Genomic DNA, 26,997 nt, shown 5'->3' with positions numbered 1-26,997 from the left:
AAATGGGCGCAGCCAACGTGAATGGCGGTTCCTAAAACAACGAATGTAGTGTAAAATGACCATATGATCCCGCAGTTCCCCTTCTGGATGTATACCCCGAGGAACTGACGCAGCCAGACTTCTGCAGCATTGTTCACAGCCGCCAAGACGTGGAAGCTGCCCACGTGTCTACGGCCAAATGCGCCATGGACATCCAAGGGGATAGGGCTCCGTCTTTGAAAGGAAGCAAATTCTGACCCCTGCTACCCCGGGGATGAAACCTGAGGCCATCATGCCTGCACCGGCGTGAGGCCCCTGGGGCGGCCAGAGGACTGGAGACAAGAGGTTGAATGGTGGCTGTCGGGCTGGGGGAGGGGGAAATGCAAAGTTATCATCTGAGGGGGACAGAGAGAACGTGACCTGAGCCGCAATCAAGTGTCTGAACCCCCCCAGGGCGCCCCTCCTCCAGGACCCTTAATTCTGATGCCCTAAGTCTGGGCTCTGAAGAAACGCTTGTCTGTCTGCCTGCCTGTCTGTCTGTCTGTCTGCCTTCCCAGGGCCCGTCTTCGAAGACTCACTTTTATTTTTATTTTTTATTTTTTAAAAGATTTTATTTGTTTTTTGACAGAGGGAGACACAGTGAGAGAGGGAACACAAGCAAGGGGTGTGGGAGAAGGAGAAGCAGGCTGCCCACGGAGCAGGGAGCCCGATGTGGGGCTCGATCCCAGGACACTGGGATCACGACCTGAGCCGAAGGCAGACGCTTAACGACTGAGCCACCCAGGCGCCCCCGAAGACTCACTTTTAGATCACAGTAATCTTCATTTCATACGGTATCCGGTGCAATCAGATCTGCGTAAAACACATTTGAGGGTGATGATAGAAAATAGTTGAGATGGACGCTAGTGGTTTAAACAGAATTGTAATTTGCATAAATTTAAATATGCAAAAATAAAATGTGCATAATCATTTTACGTTTCTTCACTGTATTTTGAAGCAAGAGCATTCTAATTGTACAACCTAAAACCTATTTGGAGCACAGTAGTCTGTTGAATTATTTTATTCAGAACACACGTTGTATAGAACCGGCTTGAATACGTATCCAACAGCTCTCAGTAGTGTGTAGCTTGAATATTTGGGCAGAAAAAAATCACGTAATCATACTGAATTGCTTAAGATATTCCTTTGCTTCAGTTCTTCCATTGAAACTGAGGACAGCAGGGTACTTGGATCCACGTCTTCCTCTGATAGTGAAACAGTAAGAAAAAAGAAGCAGGTAAGTGCTACAAATAGACATAAGTGTAAGTGTTTCAAATAAAGATGAAAAAGTCATTGTTATCGAGATGGACCTGATTACTCCACCGCGGTAACCACGAGCTCCGTTTCTGTGAATAGGAATGATTCAGATCAAACACCATCAGTAGAAATGTGCTATCAGATGGCCCCTGGGGTACTTCCACATCATGAAGGGCTTTCTGCACCTCCAGTGTAGAACTCCTTGTTCCTTATAAAACAGGACCGGGGCGCCTGGGTGGCTCAGGCGGTGAAAAGTCTGCCTTCAGCTCAGGTAATGATCTCAGGGTCCTGGGATCGAGTCCCGCGTCCAGCTTCCTGCTCAGCAGGGAGCCTGCTTCTCCCTCTCCCTCTGTGCCCCCTCCTTTTGTGCACGCTCTCTCATTCTCAAATAAATAAATAAAATCTTTGTTTTTTTAAGATTTTATTTATTTATTTGACAGAGACAGACACAGCGAGAGCAGGAACACAGCAGGGGGAGTGGGAGAGGGAAAAGCAGGCTTCCCGCTGAGCAGGGAGCCCTACGTGGGACTTGATCCCAGGACTCTAGGATCATGACCTGAGCCGAAGGCAGCCGCTTAACGACTGAGCCACCCAGGCGCCCAGGTTTAAACAAAACCAAAAAAACATTACCAAAGGTGTCCAGCTGGATTTCCTCATGCCACGTTAAATTGTGCCTAGACCTACTTCCCGAAAGAACTGTTTCAGTCCTCATAGCCCAGACCCTCTGCGAAGCAGAAGCAAAGACCCTCCATGGGGGATCACAGTGCACGAAGCTCCTGTTTCCCATGCAGGGTTTCCTGGCCCCGGTGTGGTCTCTGGCTTTGCTTCCCCACTGCCTCATTATTGACCACAGTGCCAAGACAGGGCTCTTTAAGTGACTCTGACTTTACAGTTTCTGAAAATCCACAACTGGCTAATTGTGGTTGACAAGCATCTCTCTGAGAACTAACCCTGGAAATTCTCCACTCCCCAAGAAAAATGAGAGGAAAATACCAATCCTTCCTTTATTGAGAAACTAACATAGGTATTAATCTGATTTTTCGCAACATACTTCTGTCTACTAACTAGAAATAAACAGTAAGAGAATTACTTTTATTTTTTTAAAGATTTTATTTATTTATTTGACAGAGAGACACAGCGAGAGAGGGAACACAAGCAGGGGGAGCGGCAGAGGGAGAAGCAAGCTTCCCACCGAGCAGGGAGCCCGACGCAGGGCTCGAAGCCAGGACCCCGGGATCATGACCTGAGCCGAAGGCAGACGCTTCACTGGCTGAGCCACCCAGGTGCTCCGAGAATTACTTTCTCTGATGTCAAAATCAGTTGTTTTGAAAAAAGTTTTTGGTAATTTATAAGGTAGAATGTTAGCTCATTCTAGTAATTTACAATCTTTTAACTTCATTTTGTTATGAGACTTTTTATAAACCTGACTTTTAAAATGCAATGTGTGTTTTTTAAGATATCTTTTATTTCATAAACGGAAATGATCCAGGAAATGCGTCTCTCAAGGGAAGTGCAGTGAAATCCTGGTCCTGGGCAGGACAGAGGAGAACGAACAGCATAGCGCTGCTTAGCCATTAGGAATAATGACTGTCTTAGGGCCCCTCATGCCTGGAATAGAGTTTTCATTTCTGGGTCATCTGCTGCAAAAAAAATGAGGCAGGGGTAATATTATCTTACCTTAAACATTATTAGGACAATGTGGGCCTACGGCTTTGCCAAAAATCAGGTTTTCTGACTTTGGAGTGCAATGTGCATTTCTGTGGCTCAGGTCTCCACGAAAATTCCATGACAATGAAGACAATTTGATGTCAAAACTTGTTTCCAGGAAAGGCTCTGATGAAAACTTTCACACTGGATGTGAATGTCTGAGAAAGCTCAATGCATTAGCTCCTATTTATTATTTATTTCAGTAGTAAACCTGAGTGTTTTGTGGTTTGTAACTGAGAGGAAGAACTCTTGAGACCAAAGCCGCACTGCAAAAACCTGTTTACTATTATAATTTAACTGACAGTGTTTTTAAAGTTGAAATTCACTTAAATGCACCCAGTAAGTTAGGCTGGCCTAGCATGGGGTTAAGAAATACCTGAAGACCACATTGCAAAATGCGGAACTTCAATGGACTTCTTTAAGCTCTCAACCTCAAAGGAAGGAAACCAACTAACCAATAATGGTAACTTGGAGAAAAAAAGGTTTAAGATCCATACCAGATTCGGAGTTAATGTAATGATTGGCACTTTGGAGGCCAATTAGCACCGGACTCGTGGGGTGCGGGTGGTCGCCCAGCGCGCAGGGCAAGAGTTCTCGGTCTCCGGCCGCACATTACTGGGTACCGTCTGGCGCCTCCGGCCAGGACCCCCGGTCCCCGCGCCCCCCCGCCCGCGGCCCAGGCCCGGTCCCGCCGCCTTCAGGACAGAGGAGCCAGCGCCCAGGCGGCCGCAGGCCCCGCGCGGTTGGCAGAGCTCGGCCAGCGTCTTCGCAGGAAGCACCTGAGGCCCCGGACTCATCACCGCGCGAACTGAACGTTTGCAGCTTTTTATTATCTCTTTGACCAGGCCGGCCGTGGCCCGAAGTGCGCGACGCCTCGCCGAGCGGGGCCGGGAGCTCAGGGGCGGGACGGGGGCGCGGCGCCTGGGCGGCCGCGATAAGGCGACAGCGGGCCGGACCGTGCGGCTCCGCCCGGCTCCGCGCCCCGCCGCCCCGCCGCCCCACGGGCCGGCCGGGCGGGGCGGACGCGCCACGCGCACGACCAATCGGCGGCGCCGGGGTCGATTCAAAAGGCCGAGGGGCCAATGGGAGCCCTGGGCGGCCTCCATGGGGGGCGGGGCGCGGCGCGCGCTCGAGCGCGGGGGCGGGGGCGCGGGCGCGGGCGCGGGCGCGACGGGCGGCGTCGTGCGCGCGGAGCCGCCGCCGGGTGCTGCTCGGCGACTGTCCCGGAGCCGTTCGCGTCCCGCCGGAGCCCGGCGCAGGTGAGCGTCCCCGTGCCCGCCGCCCGGCGCGGCGCGGCCTCCGGGGGGCGGGGGGCCGGGGACGCGCGGCCTCGGCTCCCCCTGCAGGGGGGCCGCGGCGGAAGTGGAACCGAGGTGGAAATCGCCGGTGCCTCCCTCCATTTTGGGCGCGCCGCGGCGGTGTCGGCCGGGAGGGCGGCGGTGGGGGGACTCGGGCCCCTGCCTGCGGCCGCGGCGGGAACGGGGACGCGGGGGGGCGCGGGGGGACGCGGGATGCGCTGCCGGGGACGGGGGGAGCGCGGACGCGGGGATGCGGGGTCCCGGCGGGCGGGACGGGGGCTCGGGGGGACACGGGGCCGGGGGACTTCGAGGGGGCGCGGGAGGGGATGCGCTGACGGGCACAGGGCGCGGCTGCCGTCCGCCCTCGCTGTCACCGGGCCCCGGGCCCCCACGCTCTGAAAGCGGATGGTGAAGCGGGCTGCGCGCGCTCGAGCCTGTGTTTTCACCGTTTGAAGGCTTTTAAAAAAGTTCTCGTCGTGACACCGGCCCGCGGCCTCAAGGGGCACTTCTAAGGGCTGAGCGCGGAGGGCCTGGCCCGGGAGGACTGCTCCCGCCGGCGCGGGCGCTCCGGCCCCCCCCCCGCCCCGGCCGCGCGAGGGCCCCCGAGGCCGCGCTCCCCTGCAGCACCTGCCGCTCCAGCCCCGCGCCGCGTGCACGCGTGTGCCGGTGCCCGGCCCTCGTGGCCGCAGCCGTGGCGGGGAGGCCGGGCGCTGCGGGGCCAGAGCGGGGCCCGGTGTGGACGGAGCACCGGCATCACGAGCTGGCGTCCGAGAGCTGTCTGCGGAGGAGAGCCAAGACGAGCCGCAGGGCAGTGGACCTTACCCTGGCGCCTTGAGATCCCTCAGGGCGGTCGCGCGGTCTGCCCGGGCCGGCCTGGCCGCTGGTGTTCCCTCTGCATCCTGCAGCCGGGGCGGGGCGGGGGCACGGCCGGGCGTTTGCAGAGCTGGCCTTGGGCCCTGGGCCCAGGTGTGGAGGGGTGCGGTCCGGCTTACTTTGAGCTTCCCTTTCTCAGCCGTGTTTGGACCGGTTTGGAAAAGTGAGGGCAAGATGACCAAAGGCCCTTGTAACGCTGTGCTTTCTGGTGGGCAGCCTTCTGTGGTGCTGATAACATAGCGGAGCCCAGACGTGTGAGCATCCCAGCGCTGCCAAGCAAGTTAGCAGTGGCTTCAGAGGAAGAGCCGGGGCGCTGGTGCTCAGGCAACAGGCTTTTCCTTTCCGCCCTCAGGGAGGCCTTCCCGTGTGGGGCAGGACGTCGTCAGGTGGGTGCCTGGCCCATTCGCTCCCGCGGGGGATTCTGGTGGAAGGTGGCCGCCGTCACAAGTGTGGGAGGAGCTTGGGCAGAGTGGAGGTGTGCCTAATGCTGTGGTTTCATCTTCTGGAACATTTGTGGATACCACAGCAGTCTCCTAAGGAGAGGCCGGCTTGGGTTTTCTTCCTCAGCCGCCATGGGAAGCATCACTGTGAAGTCCCGATGCTTAGTTGTCATTTAAAAAAAATTAAGCTTAGCTTTATCTGATATGTCATTTGCAAATATCTCCTCCCATTCTGTCGGTTGTCTTTTGGTTTTGTTGACTGTTTCTTTTGCTGTCAAAAAAAGACTTCTTGATGAGGTCCCAATAGATCATTTTTGCCCTTGCTTCCCTTGCCTTTGGCGATGTTTCTAGGAAGAAGTTGCTGCGGCTGAGGTCGAAGAGATTGCTGCCTGTGTTCTTCTCTAGGATTTTGATGGATTTCTGTCTCACATTGAGGTCTTTCATCCATTTTGAGTCTATTTTTGTGTGTGGTGTAAGGAAATTGTCCAGTTTCATTCTTCTGCATGTGGCTGTCCAAAAAAAAAAAATTAAGCTTAGCGACCTAACAGATATCTACCACGTATTTTAATTTATGTAACCCAAAATATTTAATTGGGTAACAGAAAGATGGCAGTAAGTCAGTGTTCAGCAAGGTGCAGTATCTGCTCCAAGGGCTTTTTAAAAAATCATTTTTTCCAGTCTTTGAAGAGTTGTTGTTTGAAACTTGATGGCATCTTCGTGTAGCAAGATACAATGGTCTTCTTTCAAACCTGGTTGACCAGCCTCAGAGCATCAGTATCAGTAACGGTGCTGTGATTTTAGGGGGTCCCAGGAGGAGGGGGGGCACGAGAGAAGAGAGAAGGGCGGCACATTTCCTTCCTCTTTCTCAGTATTTGGAGGCTCTCGGACCTGAATGTTGAAACAGGCAAGGTTTGCTGTTGTCACCTTCCTTTTTGTCCCCCTCCTCCATGGCTCAAGGCGTCCACTGCCCCCTGCTTGCCAAGTGCCCCTCAGGTGCCGCCTCAGCCAGGTGTGACTTCACCCCGAAGCTTCCGTCTCCTCTCCCCCTTGTCCGAGCCCACACCCCTTCATTAGCCCGCGATGCTATTTCAGGTGGGCGCGGGCAGAGAGCACCCTCTCTGCTCACATGTGACGGGCTGGCACCCTCTAATCACTGGATAAGTGGCTGGGTTTGCTTTCATCTCCCAGCCCAGCTCCTATCTTTCTAAACAAGTGAAGTTTGTGAAGTATTTTCTCAGGCAATTAACAGTGAAGAAATGTGCTTATGAAAGGTCTCCCCCCGGAGGGGTGGGGTAATGCCGCTTTGTCCTTTCCTAACTCGAGAGAGCTGCTGGGGTGCCCACATGGCGTTGTCCAATTGGGTCTTGGCGGCAGCGGGGTGAGGAGGCGTGCTTACGGGCCCGGACCATCTAGCAGGTGGCCAGAGCAAGGTGATTTGGGGAGCATTTCTCTTCTTAGACGAGGCCCGCAGCTTGTTCAGCGGCTGGTGCAGAAGGCGGGAGGCGCTCGGCTTTGTCACGTGGCAGTGGGACTCTGCCGCTCGGTGGATGCGGAAAGCTTGCTGCCCGAGAGCTGGAAGCACCCAGCACCAGTTGATAATTGAAGAAGGGGGGCCAGCAGGCCTCCTGTAAGTGGTCATTCCTGCGGGCTGTGTGTGGTTTCTTGGAGTGCTGTTGAAACGTGGCTCTGGGGCCATGTGGGAAAGAACGTTGTAACTGAGGGTGGATGCCTGCTGCGGGCCTGAGAGGGCCGCTAGGACGAAGGCCCGTGTGTGGTTCGCGGACTTGCCTGGTGTGCATTTGGGATTTTAGCTTTAAGACTTGAAAACTTTATGAAAGCACCCCAAATTTGCTATTTGTATGGGTTTGGAATTATTTTTCTCCTTCTTGGTGGGTTATAGTAATGTTAATTATACATCCTTGATTTTCCCAGATGGCTGGTTTCTTCTTCTTTAAATACATTTTTAAAGCCTTTGTAAGGCTATATGCAAATTTATTTATCTATCTATCTATTTAAAGTAAGCTCTACACCCAGTGTGGGGCTTGAATTCCTGACCCAGAGATGAAGAGTCACATGCTGTACCAGCCGAGCCAGCCAGGTGCCCCGTATGCAGATTTATAAATCAGGAAATGGGTCCTTTGTGACTGCCTTGTTGAATAGCAAGAAATCTGGTCACTCGGGTGATAGCATTTTGCAGAGTGCAAACCACTTGGTGCCTTTCTGTCCTGCTGCATCTTCGTGTCACCGGCAGGTACCACAGTGGCGAGATCATCCTGGGTAAAGTGACTGCAGATGAGATACGCCCTAGCACAAAGAACAGCCTCTGTGCATCCCTACTCTGCCATTTCCTGCTATTTTTATGTCCTTGGAAAAACCGGTTAACATCTTTATACTTTGTTCTCACTTTTGGACTAAGGGGTCGGATATTCCCCCTCCCCCCACCTCCCCAAAGGCCTTTCTGGTCCTAAAATCTCTGCCAGTTAAACACTTTGGAAAGTTGTATTTTAGTGTGCAGTCTCTGAAAAAAGACACATGCAGTGACTCCTTGTTTTTTTCTTTTAAACTATTTAGGCTGATTTTTCAAAATGCCGAGTAGGAAATTCGCCGACGGTGAGGTGGTAAGAGGTCGGTGGCCTGGAAGTTCGCTTTACTATGAAGTCGAAATTCTGAGTCATGATAGCCACTCCCAGCTCTACACCGTCAAGTACAAAGACGGCACCGAACTTGAACTGAAGGAGAATGATATCAAGGTAAGTGCTCCTTTGCTTTGCCAGAGTCTGTTTATAGGCAGGGAAATAGCTAGTGGTGTGTTTCTAGGTGTAGAGCGGTCAGTTCTGGCTCTGTGTGGAGTAGTGGGGCCGCGCTTCGGCTTCGGGTTGGGGAGGCACGAGTACAGCATGGTGTCCTGGTCCCCGAGGCTCCTAGTTCTGGGAGAAGACCTCCTTCTGTGATCATGTCCCTGATGTCATGCCTTCGGTGAGGGAAGTTTGGCGGGTGGTGCTGGGTCTCAGGGAGGGCTTGCAGAGGACACGCGGGTGGGTGCTGAGGCCAAATGGGGAAAACCCGGGGGATGGAGGTTCATGGCTCTGGCCAGAGGCGTGGAGGGGGGTGGCGGACAGGGATGGCCAAGTGCGCGGTGGGCAAGGGCCAGCCGAGGGTTAACAGGAGCGGAACCAGAGAGGTTTGGGCTTCATCCCGACCACCGAGGATTTCATCAGGAGGGTGACATTAACTAGAGGTAGGTCTGGCCCAGGGTTTCTCAGCCTCTCTGGTGGGGGCCTGGGCTTTAAATGATCTGGTCCATGGTGTAGAAGTGCTTACATAAAATACCATAAATGACTTACTAGACGCTTGGAAGAAAGATGCGTGCAGTAAAAGCCCTAACTTTGTAGTGTTAGATTCAACAGGCATAAAATCACTATGTTGAAATGCTGTGAGGATTTCTACACGTCTAGTCTCAATTTCATTTTTTGTTGTAGATCAGTAAGAAACAGTTCTTGAACCCATAGCCTCTGAACCACAGTTTGAGTACTCTCGCCTGAGGCTGGCAAAGCTTTTGAACAAAGGGGCAGATAGTGAATATTGTAGGTGTTACGGGCCATACAGTTTCTGCAATGCGAGGGCAGCTCGAGGCGGTCTGGAAGTGAGTGGACATGGCTGTGTTCCAATAAAACTTTATTTATGGACGCTGAAATGAGAATTTCAAGTAATTCTCATGTGTCACAAAGTTTCATGTTTCTTTTGTCGTTTGCCGTCATTTACAAAATGTAAAGCCATTCTTAGCTCCTGGGCCACACAAAATCAGGTGGGAGAGAAGAGGGCAGAGCGAGATGTTGCTCATAAGTAACCCAGCCTTGCCCCCCGCTTTCCAGATCTGCCGGGCGTGTTGTTGAGAGCGCACCTGTGGGACTCGGTTTCTTGTTACTGTATGTGGTTCGCTTGTCCCCTCATCTTGGTTTGACTCGGTGTCTGGTAGCTGCTCTTGGAGGTGCTGTTGGCAAAGTGCACATCTAGTTGGCTCGGACACACCCACTCCGGGGCAGTACCTTCTGAGAAGAGTCAGGAGTGGAAAGGCCGCGCGTGTCCCGTGGGAGGTGGGCCACTGTGGCAGCATCTGCTCGGCCTGGTCCAGCGGGCCCTCGGCTGCCCTGATGCCTGGGGTGGTCGCAGAGTCGATGGTACCGGGCACGCCTTGGCGCCCTCTTCTCGTTCAGGTCTGTCTTGTGCTAAAGCTCTGTGCCTTCTTGTCCCTCTCTAGCCTTTAACTTCCTTTAGACAAAGGAAAAGTGGCTCAACTTCCAGTTCTCCTTCCAGACGCCGAGGGAGTAGGTCAAGGTCGCGCTCCCGATCCCCTGGTCGACCACCTAGAAGTTCCCGCCGATCCGCCTCTGCTTCGCACCAGGCCGACATTAAGGAAATGAGGAAGGAAGTATTGGAAGTGAAGTTGACCCCGCTGGTGTTGGTGCGTGTGTCGGGGCTCACGGGAGGCCTTTACCCTTGTCCTGGGTTCGGTCGCAAACCATCTTCCTCTTCGTGTGCATGTTTACTCAGACCATAGTGAGTCATAGTAAAGGGTCAGGGAAGCATCGCATCGAAGGTGCTGACTTTGGAAGGTTACGTAAACCAATAGAAGAATAGGAAGTATAATATTTTTAAATGCCAATGAAAAAGAATGCCAAGTTACAAGAGTGCTATTTAATATCATGGCTTTAAAAAAGGCAGTGTTTAAATTGCACATAGATGTAGATTGTAGGTTGAACTGAAAAAGTTTTATAGTTTATAGAAGTTCACGTATAAAATAAGGAAATGTAACTGTGTGTTACAAAAGCATACGCTTGGTTTCTTGGCATCATTATACTCGATCACTTGCCCTATTCCAAGATGATAACTTTAATGGAATTACTTTCTGAGTTGAAGCTTGGAAAGGTCGGTGGACAGAACCTGTAGGCCCGTGCACAAGGATATCTTAGATGGTAGGCCAAATGGAAATGAGTTTGAAGAAAAAGAATTGAATGCAGGTTATCTTTTATTCTGTTCACTTATATTATCTCTTTTCTGGATAAATGCATACAGATTTTTAATAATCCTAAAAAACCAGATTTAGGTACACACTGTTTTATGGTCAGATTTTTAAATTTTAAAATATTAGGAATAAACTGCGTTATGTTTTTGTACATCGTTGGCTGTATGGAACTGTCCGGCTGGTAAGTTGTACAAATGCGACGTGGTTGCTCACATCAGCTCTCTTATTAATGACAGGCTTAGCTTTTTCTCTGTCTAGTGAACAAATATTCTTATACAACATTTGATACTTCCTGAAGATCAGTGCTTGGTTAGAAGTGGAACGGCCAGCTCAGATGGTAGAGCAGACTCGAGGCTGGAGCGCACGTGGCCAGACTGCCTCGAGAAGGTTTCTGCCAATATCCGTAGGGTGTGAATGCCCATTTGCTCATTCTGAGAATTATAATGATAATTTTTTTGGTCGATTTGATTGCCGAAGACCGTCAGCTCGCCGCTTTCCCTTGCTTTTGGTGATTACTGGTGAGCTTGAACATTCCGTCTGTTAGCGGCTCTGAGGGCCAGTCAGCGGACTCAGCTTAAGGAACAGATGCTTCATGCTTTCTGTCACTTTTTCATTTTTATTTATTTATTTATTTATTTATTTATTTATTTTTTAAAGATTTTATTTATTTATGAGAGAGAGAATGAGAGAGAGAGAGCATATGAGAGGGGGGAGGGTCAGAGGGAGAAGCAGACTCCCTGCCGAGCAGGGAGCCCGATGCGGGACTCGATCCGGAGACTCCAGGATCATGACCTGAGCCGAAGGCAGGCGCTTAACCAACTGAGCCACCCAGGCGCCCCACTTTTTCATTTTTAGCATCTAGTGCCCGTTCTGTGTTTACAGTGTGACCTTCTTACAGTCCCGGTGACCCAAGAGCCACAGACTGGCTGTGTTCCTCCAGCAGAGCCCTGGGCCACCGTGTGCGCACCCTGGAATTGAGGTTGGCGTGTTGCATGGGCAGGGCCCCACTGTGCTGCATGTAGGTTGGCGGTCACGTGGCTGCCCCATCGTGACCTTTTGCAGTAACTCACCTCCCTGTGTGCGCATCTGTCACTTTGCCGTCAGCACGGTTTGGGGCTGGCCGACCAGCCCGTGGTACAGGGTCACAGGGTGGCTACAGATTATATGGCGGACGTTGGAAGTACGGAGAGCGTGGTATTTTTTTTTTTTTTTTTTAAGATTTTATTTATTTATTTGACAGAGAGACACAGCGAGAGAGGGAACACAAGCAGGGGGAGCGGGAGAGAGAGAAGCAGGCTTCCCGCTGAGCAGGGAGCCCGATACGGGGCTCGATCCCAGGGCCCCGGGATCATGACCTGAGCCGAAGGCAGACGCTTAACGACTGAGCCCCCCAGGTGCCCTGAGAGCGTGGTTTTTCCGTAGCTCCGTGTGCTGCTGAGTGGCTCGCTGGTGCCTTGGCCGACTTAAGTGTATGTTGATTGTTCGCACTGCTCAGTTTGACTGCTCTGAGCTAGAACTTGACACTATCTCACTGCGGCCCTTTGCCGGTGGGCGTCCCCAGTACGTTTTTAACTTGCTTTCCTCCTCTTGGTTTATTAGTGTTCTCATTTGTCAGTGATGCAGAAAGGAGCAAAGTGACAGATTTCAGCCATGCATTGCCTGAAAAATCTTTCGCAAGCTCACACACTTCCCCGGTTCAGTCCGATGAGAAGTTCCCTCCACTGTCTGGAGAGTGTGAGGAGAGGGACACAGGCAGAGGGGGCTCAGGGCTCCATAGAAACCAGGCAGCAAGGTCACTGGCGGCACTCCCTAAGTACCCACCATGTCTTAATTTCCCCTTGGTGGCTAGTTTGGGGCAGTGAATGTCTCCCCTCCCCCCCTTTTTAACCACTCAGTGGTTAAATTGACCAATTTTTACTTTCTCTAACTCATAGCAAATATTAGAGTATCTGCCATTGAACCGTGACACTGTAGCACTCAGTCTAATTATGTTTAAAGGATGAAAGATCTCGTGTAGAGATCTATACTGCAAAGTCCACTCTTTCCAAGACTGGGAGATTCTAATCTTTTATTCCTTTTCTTTTTTAACAAAAGTATGCTGAAATCCCTTAGGATTGAAGCTGTGAGAATCTTTGGTTTGTTTTATTGCTTGATCTCATAATAGCAAATTTCTGCCAGCATGGTCTTTTTAATAAGGTATGATTCTTAAGTTTACAATGGTTTGTATTCTTCACCTTAGAAGCCGTTTGGGAACAGCATCAACAGGTACAATGGGGAGCCTGAGCGCACAGAGAGGGATGGCCTGCCTCACAGAAACACTGAGGTACGGGGTGTCCTTCTCGTCTCTGGCACTTGTCCTCTTTGTAAATGTGACTTCCCCTCAAGAGTCACACTGAACACCATAGTGTTCTCTTACGATCTCTTCTAAGATTGTGTCCTTAAATTAAGAGTGAATATAATTTAAACAAATTTATTCTTGTTGGTAAACAGCTTATGCTGAATCAGTTAATGTGGTAGCATCAATGATAATTACTGGCCATAAACATTTCTATTTTCTGTTTTTTAATTAGGAAAAATTCCATCTGTCAGAAGAAAGTAGTTACATATCTACACAGTATAGCCTTCGGCCAAGAAGAGAGGAGATCAAATTAAAAGACATAGATTCTAAGGAAGAAAACATTGTTGCAACAAAAGGGTCTACATTATTGAAAACCTCTGAAGGGCCAGCCACGCAGACCCAGGGTCTGGAGTTCGGCGGAGTCCCTGGTAGGCAGCAGCGCCGGGCTTAGCGTGGGGAGGGCGGTGGCGGTGAGCGTGCGGCGGAGCGGTGCCAGGAAGGAAAGGCCTTCCTCTGAAGGAGTGTGAAGCAGGCTGGGTCTGAGCCGGGCGGGAGCCTGGGGAGGAGCCTTCCAGGCAGAAAGTCCTGCCGTGGGAGCAGTTTTGAGGATCGTCCTAGAGTGGAGAGGGTGCCCGTGTGGCTATACTTAAAACTTCCAGCAATCTGTTAGTAGGTTTCGAACAAAGAAGTGCAGAAGGTAAAGGGAAGGTTGGTGTGGGAGGTGTATGTGGAGGACAGTGACAATTAGGGATGGGAGAATGGACTAATGAGGCCCGAGGGGGCGGAGCCCGAGCGCAGCCGTGCCCGTGGGCAGAGGCCATGTCCATGGAATGGGGTCAGGGCGTCTGCCAGACCTGCCCGACAGGTTGGCTGTGAGCATCCAAGATCTGAAGTGTTCAAAGGCTTAGTGTTCTGAAGTGGGTAGTAATTTGAAAGTGATGAAATTTCATGTAAAAGAAAATACTAGTAAAAGAAGAATACCCCCTGGCTTAATTGCCTTGTGTTTTGTAAGTTGTAACTGGGCTGGTCGGGCGGCGAGAGGTGGTGTCCAGCATCACTGTGCTTTTTTTTTTTTTAAGACCTTATTTATTTATTTGAGAGAGAGAGACAGCGGGAGAGGGAACACAAGCAGGGTAAGTGGGAGAGGGAGAAGCAGGCTTCCCGCTGAGCAGGGAACCCGATGCGGGGCTCGATCCCAGGACCCCGAGATCATGACCTGAGCCGAAGGCAGACGCTTAACGACTGAGCCACCCAGGCGCCCCGAGCATCACTGTGCGCACGCGCTCCGTGAACGGGATCCTGTCCTAATTGCTAAAAACTTAGGGATAGTTTGTTAGCTTTTTTATGATTAGGCTGATAAGTTTTAGATGTTCCGATCTCTAGTTTGCCGGAATCTCCACGTGTCTGCTGCCGTGGTGGTTGGATTTTAAATGTATGAGAGCCTGGTCTGTGAGGCGGAGTTCAGCTGTCCGGTGCTGGACCTCGGCTGATTTGCTGTCTCCGGGCCCACAGGCCAGACAGGTAGAGATGAGGAGCTGATGGTACCCTAGCAGTCGGTCAGATGGTTAGCCAGCCTTCGGCTCTGCCTTGAAAAAGTGAAACCACTAGATAAACCGGACTGAAATTCGAGGCTTGAATGGTCACTGATTGTTTGCAGGTGTGTTTCTCATCATGCTTGGCCTGCCCGCCTTCCTCTTCCTGTTGCTGTTGATGTGCAAACAGAAAGAGCCCAGTCTTCTGAATTTCCCGCCTCCTTTGCCAGCTTTGTCTGATTTGTGGGAAACCAGAGTGTTTGGGGTCTACCTCCTCTGGTTTTTGCTTCAGGCTCTGTTCTACTTACTGCCAGTCGGGAAGGTAAGTTTCCGTTGTGAGGGCACAATGTCTTGCCCACCCCCCCATCAGGCATTTTTAGGGTAAAGCTCTACAGTAAAAACACACATTCAGATTAACTTAGATAAGCCTACTTCAAACTAGATGACTTTCAATAAGAAATGCAGTTTCTATGGTGAAAGATTTTACAGATATACATGTACATGTCTATTTTCACTCATTTACAGACTACGGCCCAGCACAGTAGTTGTTAGATAAGGATCCTATGGCGGTCATTTGAAATTAGCATGCGGGATTCTGCTAAGGCTGTGAGCTCCACCAGGCCTCACCTTTCTCCTGGGTCCCCTTTCGCAGCCAGTGAAAGGGAAGAGGAGTCTGGCCCAAGACAGATGACACTGTGTTAGTGCTTCCTATCTCCTACGAATTGCAGCATTTCTGAATAGTCATTTTGGGGGGTAGGATGTGGCTGCCATTGGGCAGGTGGACTTTTTCACTCATCCCGATGGAGCCATGTGTTTCTTGAGTGTGTGTGTGTTGGGGGGGGTGGACTGCAGATGAACAGACGAGCGCCCCCGACCCGGAAGTGCTCACCGCCTCCTGGAGACAGAGAATCCGCGAACGGCTAAGTGAGCGTGCGCGTGTGTGCGCGCGTGTGTGTGCGTGTGTAACGAGAAGAGCACAGGAGTGTGTGGGATGAGCCCGCACGCGGCAGGTGGGCCAGGGTAGCTGGGCTCAATGTGGGGCTGACGGGCTTGTGCCCTGTCCCTGCAGACGTGGGAGCCGGAGGCGGATAGGGTGGTGGCAGTTTCCAGGCAGGGGCGGTCGGGCAGCCTCGGCCGAGCAGTTTCTCCGCGGGGTCTGTGTGCGCCAGCCCGTCCGCGTTCACAGCCTGTCACTGCCTGGGCTACAGAACAATGTCGAAATTTAAGATGTAGAGGTTGCTAGAGTGTTGGGCTTTTTAACGTTTTAAACTAAAAAAACCCTTTTTTTTTCTGTTAAGGTTGTGGAAGGCATGCCTCTTACTGATGGAAGAAGACTCAAGTATAGATTGAACGGTGATTTTTTCTTTTTCCTTAAGCTTGAGTCTGATGATCGCCCGGAGCCCGTGAGCGCTGTGCTCTTGCGCGTGTCCGAGCCACTGGCCGCTGGCGGGACTAACGCGTGTTCTTGCCCGTGGGCTCCACGGCTAATTGATCGGACCTGTCTGTGTGTTTAACACCGGGGCCCGGGGGCACGGCCAGGCCCGGAAGTCCCATGCTGCCCCGGGAGCCACGGCCACCGGCCTCTGGGTGTCTCTGGGCTGCATGTGCCAGCCTCCTGCTGGGACACTGTCCCCCCGAGTGTCCAGTGGCACCCCTGTCAGCGCTCTGCTCAGGGAAGCCCTCGGGTCACTTTCTCTCCTTTTTTATATTTTATCTTTTAATTATTATTTTTAAAAGATTTTATTTATTAATTTGAGAGAGTGAGAGCAAGTGAGAGCGTGAGTTGGGGGGGGAGCAGAGGGAGAGGGAGAAGACGGCTCCCCACTGAGCAGGGAGCCCGATGATGTGGGGACTCGATCCCGGGACCCTGGGATCATGACCTGAGCCAAAGGCAGACGCCTCACCGACTGAGCCACCCAGGCGCCCCTTGTTTTAGTTCTTATTTTTATCTTAATTCCAGTGTAGTGAATATAGCGTCATGTGAGTTTCAGGTGAACAATATAGTGATCCCACACTTCGTCTGTCACCTGGTGCTCATCCCTTCTGTCCTTTCTCCTGTTTTCCTCTGTAGTGGCTGTGACTGACAGCCAGGGGCCGGGGGACTTGGTTGTGTTCCCCTGGGACCCTTGGTGCCGGGAGGGGGACTGGCCTGCAGGAGGTGCTCTCACTCTGAGCCGCGGGCTGGGAGGTGGGAGGGCCCCCGCGGTGGGAGGGCGCGCTGCGTCGGAGGATGTGCGTGAAGACCCAGATCCAGTGCAGCTGACCCGCTCTCGGGAGCTATGTGCACCGTGTGGTTGTCCCTCAGCAACAAGAGTGAGTAGACGCCCTGGGGATTGCATTAGAGGTTTTCATTCTTGGCCGTTTGAATCCTCTCCCTTGTTACCTTTCTCACCTTGGGTACGTCTTCCTGTGACTTGTCAGTGCCTGCTCTGTCTGGAACCGTTCTGCTGGGTTCTAGAAGGGCAGGCAGAGACACTCGAGGTGCGGCCCGTGCCAGGCGCGTAGAGCGTGGGCCGCGCTCGGTGCCGGGACCGCGTGTGATGCGCCGCTGCTGCGCACTCGACGGCTTCCACCACGCCTGTTGCTGCTAGAACCCGGCTTAGGCTCTGCAGCCCCCGTGAGCCTCGCCCCGCAGCGAGGCCCAGGCTGGGGAGAGGTGGGCGGGGGCATTATTGTTGCCTTCAGGCCTGTTGACCCTTGTGTTTGTGGGGCTCCCTGGGCATTCATTTCCTTCTCGAGGCGGTCATGTTTTCACTCCCCTCGGACTGCATGCGGCGCCTGGGTGGCAGCCGGACTAGCTGCTCCACCCTTCTCTCTCCGACTTCCCCATCCGGTGGCTCCAGTTCCAGCATTAGATTTCTTGGCGTGAGATTTCAGCCCCATAAAGCCAAGGAGAGCCCCAGGACACTCCGAATGATGATTTGTAGTGCACACGGGCTACAGGGCAGGAAGCTGCTTTATCTGCTACCCTTTGCCTTTAATATTCATCAATTTTATGAGAGTTAAATGACTGTTTTAGAAAGTTAAAGTTGGGGCGCCTGGGTGGCTCAGTCAGTTAAGCGGCTGCCTTTGGCTCAGGTCATGATCCTGGGATCGAGCCCCACATCCGGCTCCCTGCTCAGCGGAGAGCCTGCTTCTCCCTCTCCTTCTGCCTGCCACTCTGCCTACTTGTGTTCTCTCTCTCTCTGTCAAATAAATAAATAAAATCTTTAAAAAAAAAATGTTAAAGTTAAAATACCTAAAAGTCTTTGGACTAAACCTGGTATGTGGAGGATGTGGATTTAAATAATAAACTGCAGGTGACCATTTTGCTTTACAAGACCTGTGATTTTAGAATTCATAGGTAAGTAACAGCTACCTCTATTCTGTGTTTGGTGGTTTGTCCAAGTGTAACCTGCTGACCGAATCAGAACACCGCTCTCGTAGGCACTCAGCTCCTGGAAGCAAAAGCTGTTTCTTTAGCTCAGAGACAAGGCAGGCAGTCCTCAGAGCCCGCCGCTTGGGTAGTGAGCCGAGCAGGGCTGGCTGGGCCAGGGTTCCCTGGGGGCCTCTCTTCTCCTCTGAGGGCGGGGTCCTGAGATCTGTATTCTGGGGGGAGAATATAACTGGGATCTTCTGAAACCATTATCAATCAGGTATTTTCAAGTAAAAACACAGTTTTTTTAAGATTTATTTTTAAAAGATTTATTTATTTTAGAGAGAGTTGGGGGGAGGAGCAGAGGGAGAGTGAGAGTCTTGAGCAGACTCCCCGCAGAGCAGGGAGCCCGATGCGGGACTCGATCCCAGGACTCTGGGATAATGACCTGAGCTGAAGGCAGACGCTTAACCGACTGAGCTACCCAGGCGCCCCCTTCTCACCTTTTTAATAGTGAATTTCTGTGCATGTTCAGCTTTCTCTTAATTAGAAGTGCATAAGGACTGTTCGTAGCGCACAAGAATAGCTTAAGTATGTTAGAATATGGGAAAAGCTGAGCGAGTGCTGGGTTCTGTACGGAAGGTTACCTGCCATGCGCGCCGAGCCCGAGTCCCGATGTTAGTGAGCCTGGCGAGAGGATGCTGCGCGTTGCGTCACGATGTACATCTCGGGATGGCTGCGTTAAGGTTTCTGTGTTGCCCTGTTTTTAGGGTTCTACGCTCTCCTGCTGACGGCTGCGGCCATCGGGGCAGCCGTGTTCTGGGGCGTGCCGCTGCTCTTCGTGTACCAGCACTTCCTGCAGCTGGTGCTGGCCGCCTTCGCCTTTACCGTGGCCCTCAGCACCTACCTGGCTGTGCGCGCTGCGGGGGCGCCCCCGGCCGCCCTGGCCCCCGCCAGCTCCGGTGAGCAACGCTCCCCCCCCCCCCCCCCGCTGCCGCTCTGGGCCCCCGGGGAAAGGAAGGAAGAACAGCGTGGAGAAAACATGTAAAGGAAAATACATTTAAAGGGAAAACATATGTTCGATATTTCCCTCCTCCTTTCCTAGTCGATTCTCTTCCTTTTTCAGTCATGGGATGACAAGTAAGACCTTTTGTTGTCGTGACTTAACGTATAGTCACCAACGTTTTAGTAACATCAGCATCACAATTTAGGATGATTTTCTCCTTTGGTCTGAAATAGTAAACATCCTTAAAAAGACCAAGCCAAGTCACGGAGATCACTAAAAAAGCTCCGGTTCCCTTAAAATCATGGGCTCTGGCCCTCGAGGCCTCGCTGCTTCCAGATGGCTCCTCATGGCCTGTCCTCCCTGGCGCACCCGCCCGCGCTGCCCCCTGCCACACCTGGATGGGCTGGCCTGGGACCCCGGACGGCAGACAGCAGTGCTCTTTGTAAGCCTCCCAATTGCCGTACTGTTTGCGTAAGAACTTTCTCCTTCCAGGAAATGCCATCTATGATTTCTTCATTGGCCGCGAACTTAATCCTCGGATTGGTACCTTTGATCTCAAATACTTTTGTGAATTGCGCCCCGGATTGATCGGATGGGTATGTCGTCTTCTCTTTAAATTTCAATTCTGGCATACACAGTAGTCTTGCATTTAGAAAAAACTGTAGATCATTTCAAGGAAACTGTGGGTTTTAGGAATAGTTTTATCTGTTTTTAGGAATGATTATAACTTTCCACAAATCTGTATTTGAAGTATTTTGTTCCTGCAGATAGACTCCTCGGGGTTAAGATGCCCTTGTTATAGGCATGAAACATTAAGGGTTTGTTTTATTCTGATTATAGCAGGAACGCGTTAGTGTAGGTAAATTCACATAAGAAAAAATGTATTCTTGTCGTCTTTAAAAAGAAAAAACGAATTTTGACCTAATTTTAGACCTGTGGGGGCGTTGCAAAAACAGAGTCAGGATTCCCTTTGGCACCTTGCTCGTCCCCCGCATGAACATGGGACACAACCATGGAGCCTCGGGGCCAGCAGATTACCCTTGTTACAGCATTATCAGCTAACTCCACAGGCCTGTTAAGTTTCCCCTCTTTTTTCCACTGTTGGCCTTTTTCTGTCCCGGGACCCTTGCTGGACAGCCCTCCAGGGCACGTGGTTGTGACTCCGCTTTGTCTCCTGGAGTCTTTCCCTGGCTCGTGTGACCTGGCCACTTGCAGCGTGCGGGTCACATACCGTGTAGGGGGCCCGGTGTCTTGTCATGATTGGTGTGAGTGATGCATTTTTGACAAGTGTCCCATGGAGGTGACCGCGTGTCCTTCCCGGGGCATCACACCTGGGTTCATGGTGTTGGCGTCTCGGCCCTGCAGGTCGCTGCGTGGTCAGGTGGATGCTGCGGCTTTCTTGGCGGTGAGGTGACCGTCTCCCCCCGTGGTGGCGAAGGGCCTGGGGAATGAGATGGTACTCACCCCTTTTCTTTTAGGTGGTTGTGAACTTGGTGATGCTTTTGGCTGAGATGAAGCTACAGGATCGAGCTGCTCCATCCTTGGCGATGATTTTGGTTAACAGTTTCCAGCTCTTGTATGTGGTGGACGCTCTCTGGAACGAGGTAATTTCATTCTAGGAGCAGAGGCCTTGGGAGTCAGGGCTTGGAGTGCGGGTGAGTGGCCTGCCTGACTGCTCGGAGCCTCGGCTTCCCGCACAGGGTGGGGGGGTGCACCCCTCCCAGGCTGGTGAGGCCTGGAGTGTGTGCACATCCCCGCGGCCCCTGGAGCGGACATGGTGAGCGCTAATGCATGGGAAGTGTCTGGGAATTTGCTGGTGCTTCTCTGTGTGTGTCAAGTGCTCCTTGGTGCGAAGTATTTAAGATCTGTGGGTGTGATTGATTGATAAATAAATCACAGTTTCCTAATTACCATATCAAATGAAAGATGGATAGATCATCATTGAATTAGGATAGTGCTTTCTGGATTATCAAGAGACGGCTAGTTTTACATACTGGGCGGGGGGGGCGGTTTATTGTTGGTGTTTGAAAATACACAGATAGCTCTGGCCGGATGGATAGAAAGTCAGAAGTCCCAGTAATGGAGGAAACCAGCTTAAGTCAGGCCAGGTTCCTAACCCGAGGCTTTCCTCACGCTGAGAAGCCGTCAGTGTTTTCTGCTCCTTGAAGACTCTTCATCTCAACTGAGGAGATTCCCCTTGAAAATAATGTATTCCTCAGGCCTTTTTACACCCAGGTTACCAGTTTCCTGGTGTCTTTGTAATCTGTGCCTCCAGATTTCACAGTGAGTTTTCTCTCGGTTTTAAAAACAATTGGCAGCCGATGTGATCCTGTCGCAGGGCCAGTTTGCGCGCCCGTCTCTTGGCGTTTGGAGTCGGAGGTGGCTCCCGCGGGCCATGGGGTCGGTGGCTAGGCCGGCCGCCGAGAGCGCCGTCAGAGCAACTCGGAAAGCCCGGTGCTTGTCTTCCAGTGATCTGCCTTGTCTTCGGGAGTGCTAGGGCCTCTGGAGGCCAAGGAGCCTCAGCTACAAGCTCATGGCTCTTCATTGAGCTCCCGCGGCCCTGATGGTCCGCGTCTCTGCCCGCGGCGACATGCTTTTGGAAGAAAACCCCGATCCCAGAAGCGTGCTTGGTCGTGCGGGCGTGGCCTCCTGCTGTCAGGTGACGAGTGGCCCCTTGGAGGCCGGCGGACAGTCGCCTAAGGCAGACGAGGCTTCCCTGTTGCTTCATCATCTCAGAGGCTTTTTTCGCTTCCTTTCTGGTAGCTTGTCGGTGATTAGTAGTTCTAGTTTCTCCTCCTCCCAGTTTTCTGACCCGTGGTGGCGGTCCCTGTTGACGTGGCTGGAGATCACAGGTTCCGCACGTGTGGCCACGTCTGTCGAGTGCAGGGAAGGGGTGCGGGGGCGCAGTCGGGCGGGGGTCGTCCCCGTGCATCATTGGCCCCGCAGCCTTCGGGGCAGGGCCGCCTTCAGCCTCTGGCTGCTGCCGGGCGCCGGGTGGAGGCTGAGCCACCGCCTCACTAGGTCGGGGGACCCGAAGGAACCGAGAAGAGTGATGAAACACAAGGGAGCGTTCCCTGGCCTCTCTGCGGGGCTGCCCTGGGGGCCCCCTCGCTGCGCCCGCTCCCGGTGGTGCTCGTCCCCCCCCCCATCCCTGCGGTCGGCAGCACGCTCAGGAATCACCTGGAGGGCTGAGAGCCTGTGTGCCCAGCAGTGGGCGCTCTGGAGAGCGGCTGACTCCCGTTGTCGTGTGCCGTGGTCTTTCTGGTAGAGAACGGTCTTTGGAGGGACCCCTTTGTTTCTCTGACCTGGGCCAGCAATCCTTCCCCAGAGTGTGCACTTGCCATTCTTCCGTGGTCTGGGAATCTCAGGGCCTCCTGAGTTCTGACCCTGGCGGCGGCTCTGCATCCGGAGTCCGGCCTGCATGTATCCAGGCCCACAGAGGGCGCGTCTGCTCATGCGGCCAGGCGGCCCGCGTGGAAGGCAGACGTGAAAAGCCAGATCGCGATCGGAAGGTAGATGGGCACACGGGCAATGGGCACAAAGGCAGGCTCTCGGGCAAACCCGGAGAACACTTACTGCAGAGCAGGCGAGCGGTGTGCTGGGGGGACGAGGTGACAACACGGGGCCCCTGCCTTTCCTCCTGCGGCCTGGTGTGGAGAGTGGTGGGGCCCATTCGGGCGTTCGCTTTAGCCTGCGAGCGGGTGTGGCTTTGGTCTGGTCAGGGGGCAGGGAGGATCAAGGAAGGTGGCTCGGGGGGCATGGGGGGTGTTGGCCGGGGAGCCGTAGGCTGAGGTCAGAGAAGGGTGCCCCGGGCAAACGCAGGAGGCACGGTGGCCTTTCCGAGATGCGTTATTTCCACATTGCAGAGCGAGCAGGTACGGTGACCAGAGATGGAGGTGGCGGAGTGACCTGGGGCAGGGATACGTGCCCGGGAACCAGACCGCCCCCCCAATAGCTCTGTATAAATTGGACTAGAAACCAGTACTTTATTTGTATACCTGAAACATAGAAGCTTTCATCCCCCGAAGGTCTTTAAAAATGGCTTTTCCGGCTCTTTCCTCGCAGGAAGCATTGTTGACGACCATGGACATCACCCACGATGGGTTTGGATTCATGCTGGCTTTTGGAGACTTGGTGTGGGTTCCCTTTATCTACAGCTTTCAAGCCTTTTATCTCGTCAGCCATCCCAATGAAGTGTCCTGGCCCATGGCCTCTCTAATTATTGCTCTGAAACGTGAGTACTGATTTCCGCCTCTGCGTGTTCAGTACCGTGTACCGAGTCGCTTGTGCTCTGGCAGCTACACGTTCTGACACGCCCTTTTAAATGGCCGTAACTAGCTCAGGTTTGAAGTAGTTTGTGATGGGTGAGAAACAAAAAGATTTCTTGCGCTTGCAGAGAGCACGGATGCTTTGTCCTTCAGCGGTTTTTCCTTTGCAGGGCCTGCTTTTTCTGCTGGGCACCCTGGAAAGCAGGAAGGTTGGTCCTGCCGTGCTAGGCCCGCCTGCTCTCAGACACGTGTGAGGCCTGGCGCACTAGCGGGGGACTTATAGCCCGAGGAAGGTTGCGTTGAAGGTGGAGAGAACGTCTCTGGGGAACATCAGTCAGTGTAGACTCACTGGAGGATAGAGTGTTTGATCTCAGTTGTGAGCGGGTGGGGAAGGGTTGGAGGGGTGGGGAGTGCAGCTTGGTGGGAGCCAAGGAGCATCGTGGGCAGGTGTGGACGAGCGTTAGCGTGGCTCTTCTCCTAGGACACTGTTAAATGCCCGCACCCGAGGTAGGGTAGGAAAATCAGCAGGAGCTTCATATGATACAGTGAGTTTTCCTACGCTAACTAGTATCCATGGCAGAAGAAATTCCAGACGTTGGTTAAGATTTAGTTTCATCATTGGTTTGGTTATCCAAGCTCACCATGCCTGGGTGTCACTCAGGGTGGTGTGCGCCTAGTTTACGGGTGAACGCCCCGTGTCCAGTGCTGTGTGGAGGCTGGACGAGATGGTGGTTAACAGGCAGTGATACGTCAAGGCCGATGAGACATCTGAAGCCTGAAATCAACCAGCCAGCTTGTAGGCTCGTGGTGGGACTTGGCGGGTATTTCTGTGCAGGTCATCCTGGTACCAGGTCCGAGCTGCAGTTTGATTTTAAGTTCTGCAGTGTCCGTGTTCCCGGTTGTAGGTGCTACGGCACCAGAGGACTTGCCCCGTGTTCCTGATTCTGCCGGACACCGGCCTTGATGGAATTACAGCCCGGGCTGTAGCCAGTTGTATTTGTGGATGTGACCGTGTTGATTGGTTTTGCATTCCCCTGGTGGATGGTGAACTTTCAGGATCGTTCTCTTGTTTTGACATTCTGAGATTGAGTTAAGAACAGCTCAGAACCTCTCAGGGTATTCCTGTCCTTTGGAAACTTCCTCAGAGCATGAAATCATTTCTAAGTGAGATTACAAATGTTTTTAAATATTTGATTATCTAAATTGTTAACGTGCAAGTTTTAAAAAATTACAGTTTGTGGATACGTAATCTTCCGATGTGCAAATTCTCAGAAAAATGCATTCCGGAAAAATCCCAGTGATCCAAAGCTTGCACGTAAGTATTGGTTTATATTTATGTTATCTCCAGCACAAAGATTTTGTGTGTCTGTTTGTGTAGAGATCGTTATAAATGTATTTTTATTTTTATCTAGATTTAAAAACTATCCATACTTCAACCGGAAAAAATCTTCTAGTTTCTGGATGGTGGGGCTTTGTTCGTCACCCCAACTACTTGGGTGATCTCATCATGGCCCTGGCGTGGTCCCTCCCCTGTGGTGAGCACTGTCCACGGGTACCGTCGCAGGGCCCTGGGAAGGGGGATGGGCCGGGTGCTCCCCCTGGCTGCAGCAGCTCCCACACCTGCAGTTGCACCTGATCACTTTCTTTCTGAGCTGAGTCTGGGGGAGCGAAGTTAGCGTGGACTCGAGGACTCGGTGTGGGAGGGCATGGCTGTCCCTGTACCCTGCAGAGCCTGTCCCGCAGACGCCACCTTCTGCCACGTGGTGGGGGTGGGGGGCTTCCCCGTCACGGGAAAAAGGGAACAATCTCGCGGTTCACTTGGGAGGACTGGGGGGAAAAGCAGGGAAGACAGTGTCAGGCCCGTGAAGATACCATACCTCATGCATCCGCTGCCGCACTCTGCAGGTTTTAAGCACATTCTGCCCTATTTCTATGTGATCTACTTCGCCATGCTGCTGGTGCACCGCGAGGCGCGTGACGAGCGCCAGTGCCGGACGAAGTACGGCCGGGCCTGGGAGCAGTACCGCCAACGCGTGCCCTACCGCATCGTCCCCTACGTCTACTAGCCCTTCGCTGGGGCCCGGACGGCGTCTGTCTTCTCCGGTCAGGACTGCGGGGCCGAGTGGCCTCTTCACCTTGCCACGTTTATTGTTATTAAATCACAACAATTAACAGAAGGAAACAGGTAAAGGTGTTAGAATTTGCTTTCTAATGGGAAAGGATCCATTCTTAAAGAATACCATGGGTGTCTGGGTTTTGGTGACTTTTCAAATTGTGATTGTTTTTGTCGGTGGTGTTTCTTACATGAAACCAACTGTGACTTTCGAAGCACATTTATGTTTTGTTATATTCAGAGAAGAGAATTTTCATCCATTTCCTTTGGAATTAAATCATCTACTAGTTAAGTGATTTGAGCGTAGACCCCCGTCCTGCATTAACTGCGTTCTGCGAAGAGTGGGGGGAGAGCTCGTTAGCAGCCACGGATGAAGGGGGAGCGTTAGGAGCAGTTCACTTACCCTCAGCTTCTAGAACTGCATTTGAAAATGTAAATACATAGCTTTCATGTAATATATGGGGACTTCAGATTTTTCTGTACAGTATTTTGAATGTGACATAGTCAGGAACTAAATATGTTTTTAACGAAAACATTTGCAGTATTTTAAATTAAGTTTTATAAAGTAATACATGTCAATTAAAAATTGCAAAACAATTAGAATTCATTTAATGTTGTATAAAGATGCTGTTAAAACATAGGAAGGGTATTTTTCTCAATCCAAAGTTTGTGAATTTGGCTTTGCTACCTCAACCGCAGCCGTTCGTTTGCCTTTATAAACTGTTGCTGATAGAAAAAAATAGAATATATATTTTTGCAGTAACATCACTATTTAAACATTTTTACACAGATTGGTGTTTGAAGACTTGCCATTTCAGGCTGATATTTTTGTATGTTTTTTTTTACTTTTTTTTTTTAATAAAGCCGTGGCTTTGCTACTGTTGAGGTTGCGCCGTTCATACTGTATTTTGTACCTCCCTCCCTCCGAGTCACAGACTACTGCTCCCTGAAGGAGGCGTTCACCTAAAACAAACGTTCCAAAGCACTTCTCTGCTGTAGTTTACTGCATGTGTGTAGGGTGGCTGTGGCTATTAAATTCTAGTTGGTGGAGTCTCATTATTAATTGTCCTAGAATGGAACAGTAGCAAATTCACTAAAAATTTGTGTTCAAAGTTAAATTGTTCTCACTATCTTAAATATAGGGGAATCTAACGAATATAGTGTGTATGTTTGGGTTTTTAAGGATGCATTTTACATATGAGACACTTGGGTGCACGCCTGTGCTGTGCGGCCGCAGGGCAGTGGGGCCGGCCTCCGTCAGTGTGACCCTGAAGTCGGTTTGCTCTTGAAAGCTTGTTTTGGGGCAGTTGTCCGTGTTTTCTTCGCACTAACGGAAGCAGGCAGCTTTTTGATTCTGCTTTTCTCTGGTGTCGGAAAGCGCGTCCCCGCGAGCTCTGTGCTCGACTGACCAAGGAAGCTGTGGGGCAGAAAGGAGGACATTTCCTTCTCTCTCCGGGAATGAGAAAAGAGCCTTTGCCAGCATAGTGTTGCCGTTTCTGATCTCAGCTATAATTTGTTCATTTTGTTTTTGACACATTTGACAAGTTTTATGATGAAGTTTTAAGTTGGAAATAAAGTTGGAAATAAAAAAGATGTTGTCCTTTGCATCTGAGAGGCTCTTTGCCCCGCCCGTGACACAGGAGCCTGGAGGTGACCACCGCCACCCTCCTGGGCTGGGGGGTGGGGGGGTCCAAAAGGCGAGCTGGGCCCACAGCTCTTGGCATTGAGGCTCACAGAAGGGCCATCTCTTTCGTCCTTGTTTGAGAAGA

At 51.9% G+C, this 26,997-nt stretch overlaps 1 protein-coding gene across 5 annotated transcripts; it reads left to right on the top strand.

The window, feature by feature from the left end:
- Positions 1–4,148: 4,148 nt before the first annotated feature.
- On the top strand, positions 4,149–26,111 carry LBR (lamin B receptor). 5 transcript variants are annotated; one of them, XM_078077837.1, is made up of 16 exons: positions 4,151–4,241; positions 5,370–5,539; positions 5,945–6,028; positions 8,165–8,343; positions 9,852–10,055; positions 12,856–12,939; positions 13,187–13,382; positions 14,612–14,808; positions 15,785–15,839; positions 18,612–18,803; positions 19,340–19,443; positions 20,326–20,451; positions 22,913–23,081; positions 24,350–24,430; positions 24,528–24,650; positions 25,021–26,111. In XM_078077837.1, the coding sequence occupies exons 4-16, from the start codon at positions 8,179–8,181 to the stop codon at positions 25,179–25,181; spliced, it is 1,857 nt and encodes a 618-aa protein (XP_077933963.1). In that variant the 5' UTR covers positions 4,151–4,241; positions 5,370–5,539; positions 5,945–6,028; positions 8,165–8,178; the 3' UTR covers positions 25,182–26,111. The 5 variants fall into 5 exon arrangements, with proteins under 5 accessions (XP_035924807.2, XP_077933963.1, XP_077933964.1 ...); XM_078077836.1 differs by having other exon boundaries at positions 4,159–4,241; positions 5,293–5,539; XM_078077838.1 differs by lacking the exon at positions 20,326–20,451 and having other exon boundaries at positions 4,158–4,241; positions 5,293–5,539.
- The last annotated feature ends 886 nt before the right edge of the window (positions 26,112–26,997 follow it).

Source organism: Halichoerus grypus, chromosome 7, assembly GCF_964656455.1.
Source record: "Halichoerus grypus chromosome 7, mHalGry1.hap1.1, whole genome shotgun sequence".
Classification (NCBI taxonomy): domain Eukaryota; kingdom Metazoa; phylum Chordata; class Mammalia; order Carnivora; family Phocidae; genus Halichoerus; species Halichoerus grypus.
The sequence above is the reverse complement of the archived record's forward strand: the minus strand, read 5'-3'. Positions and strand labels throughout refer to the sequence as shown.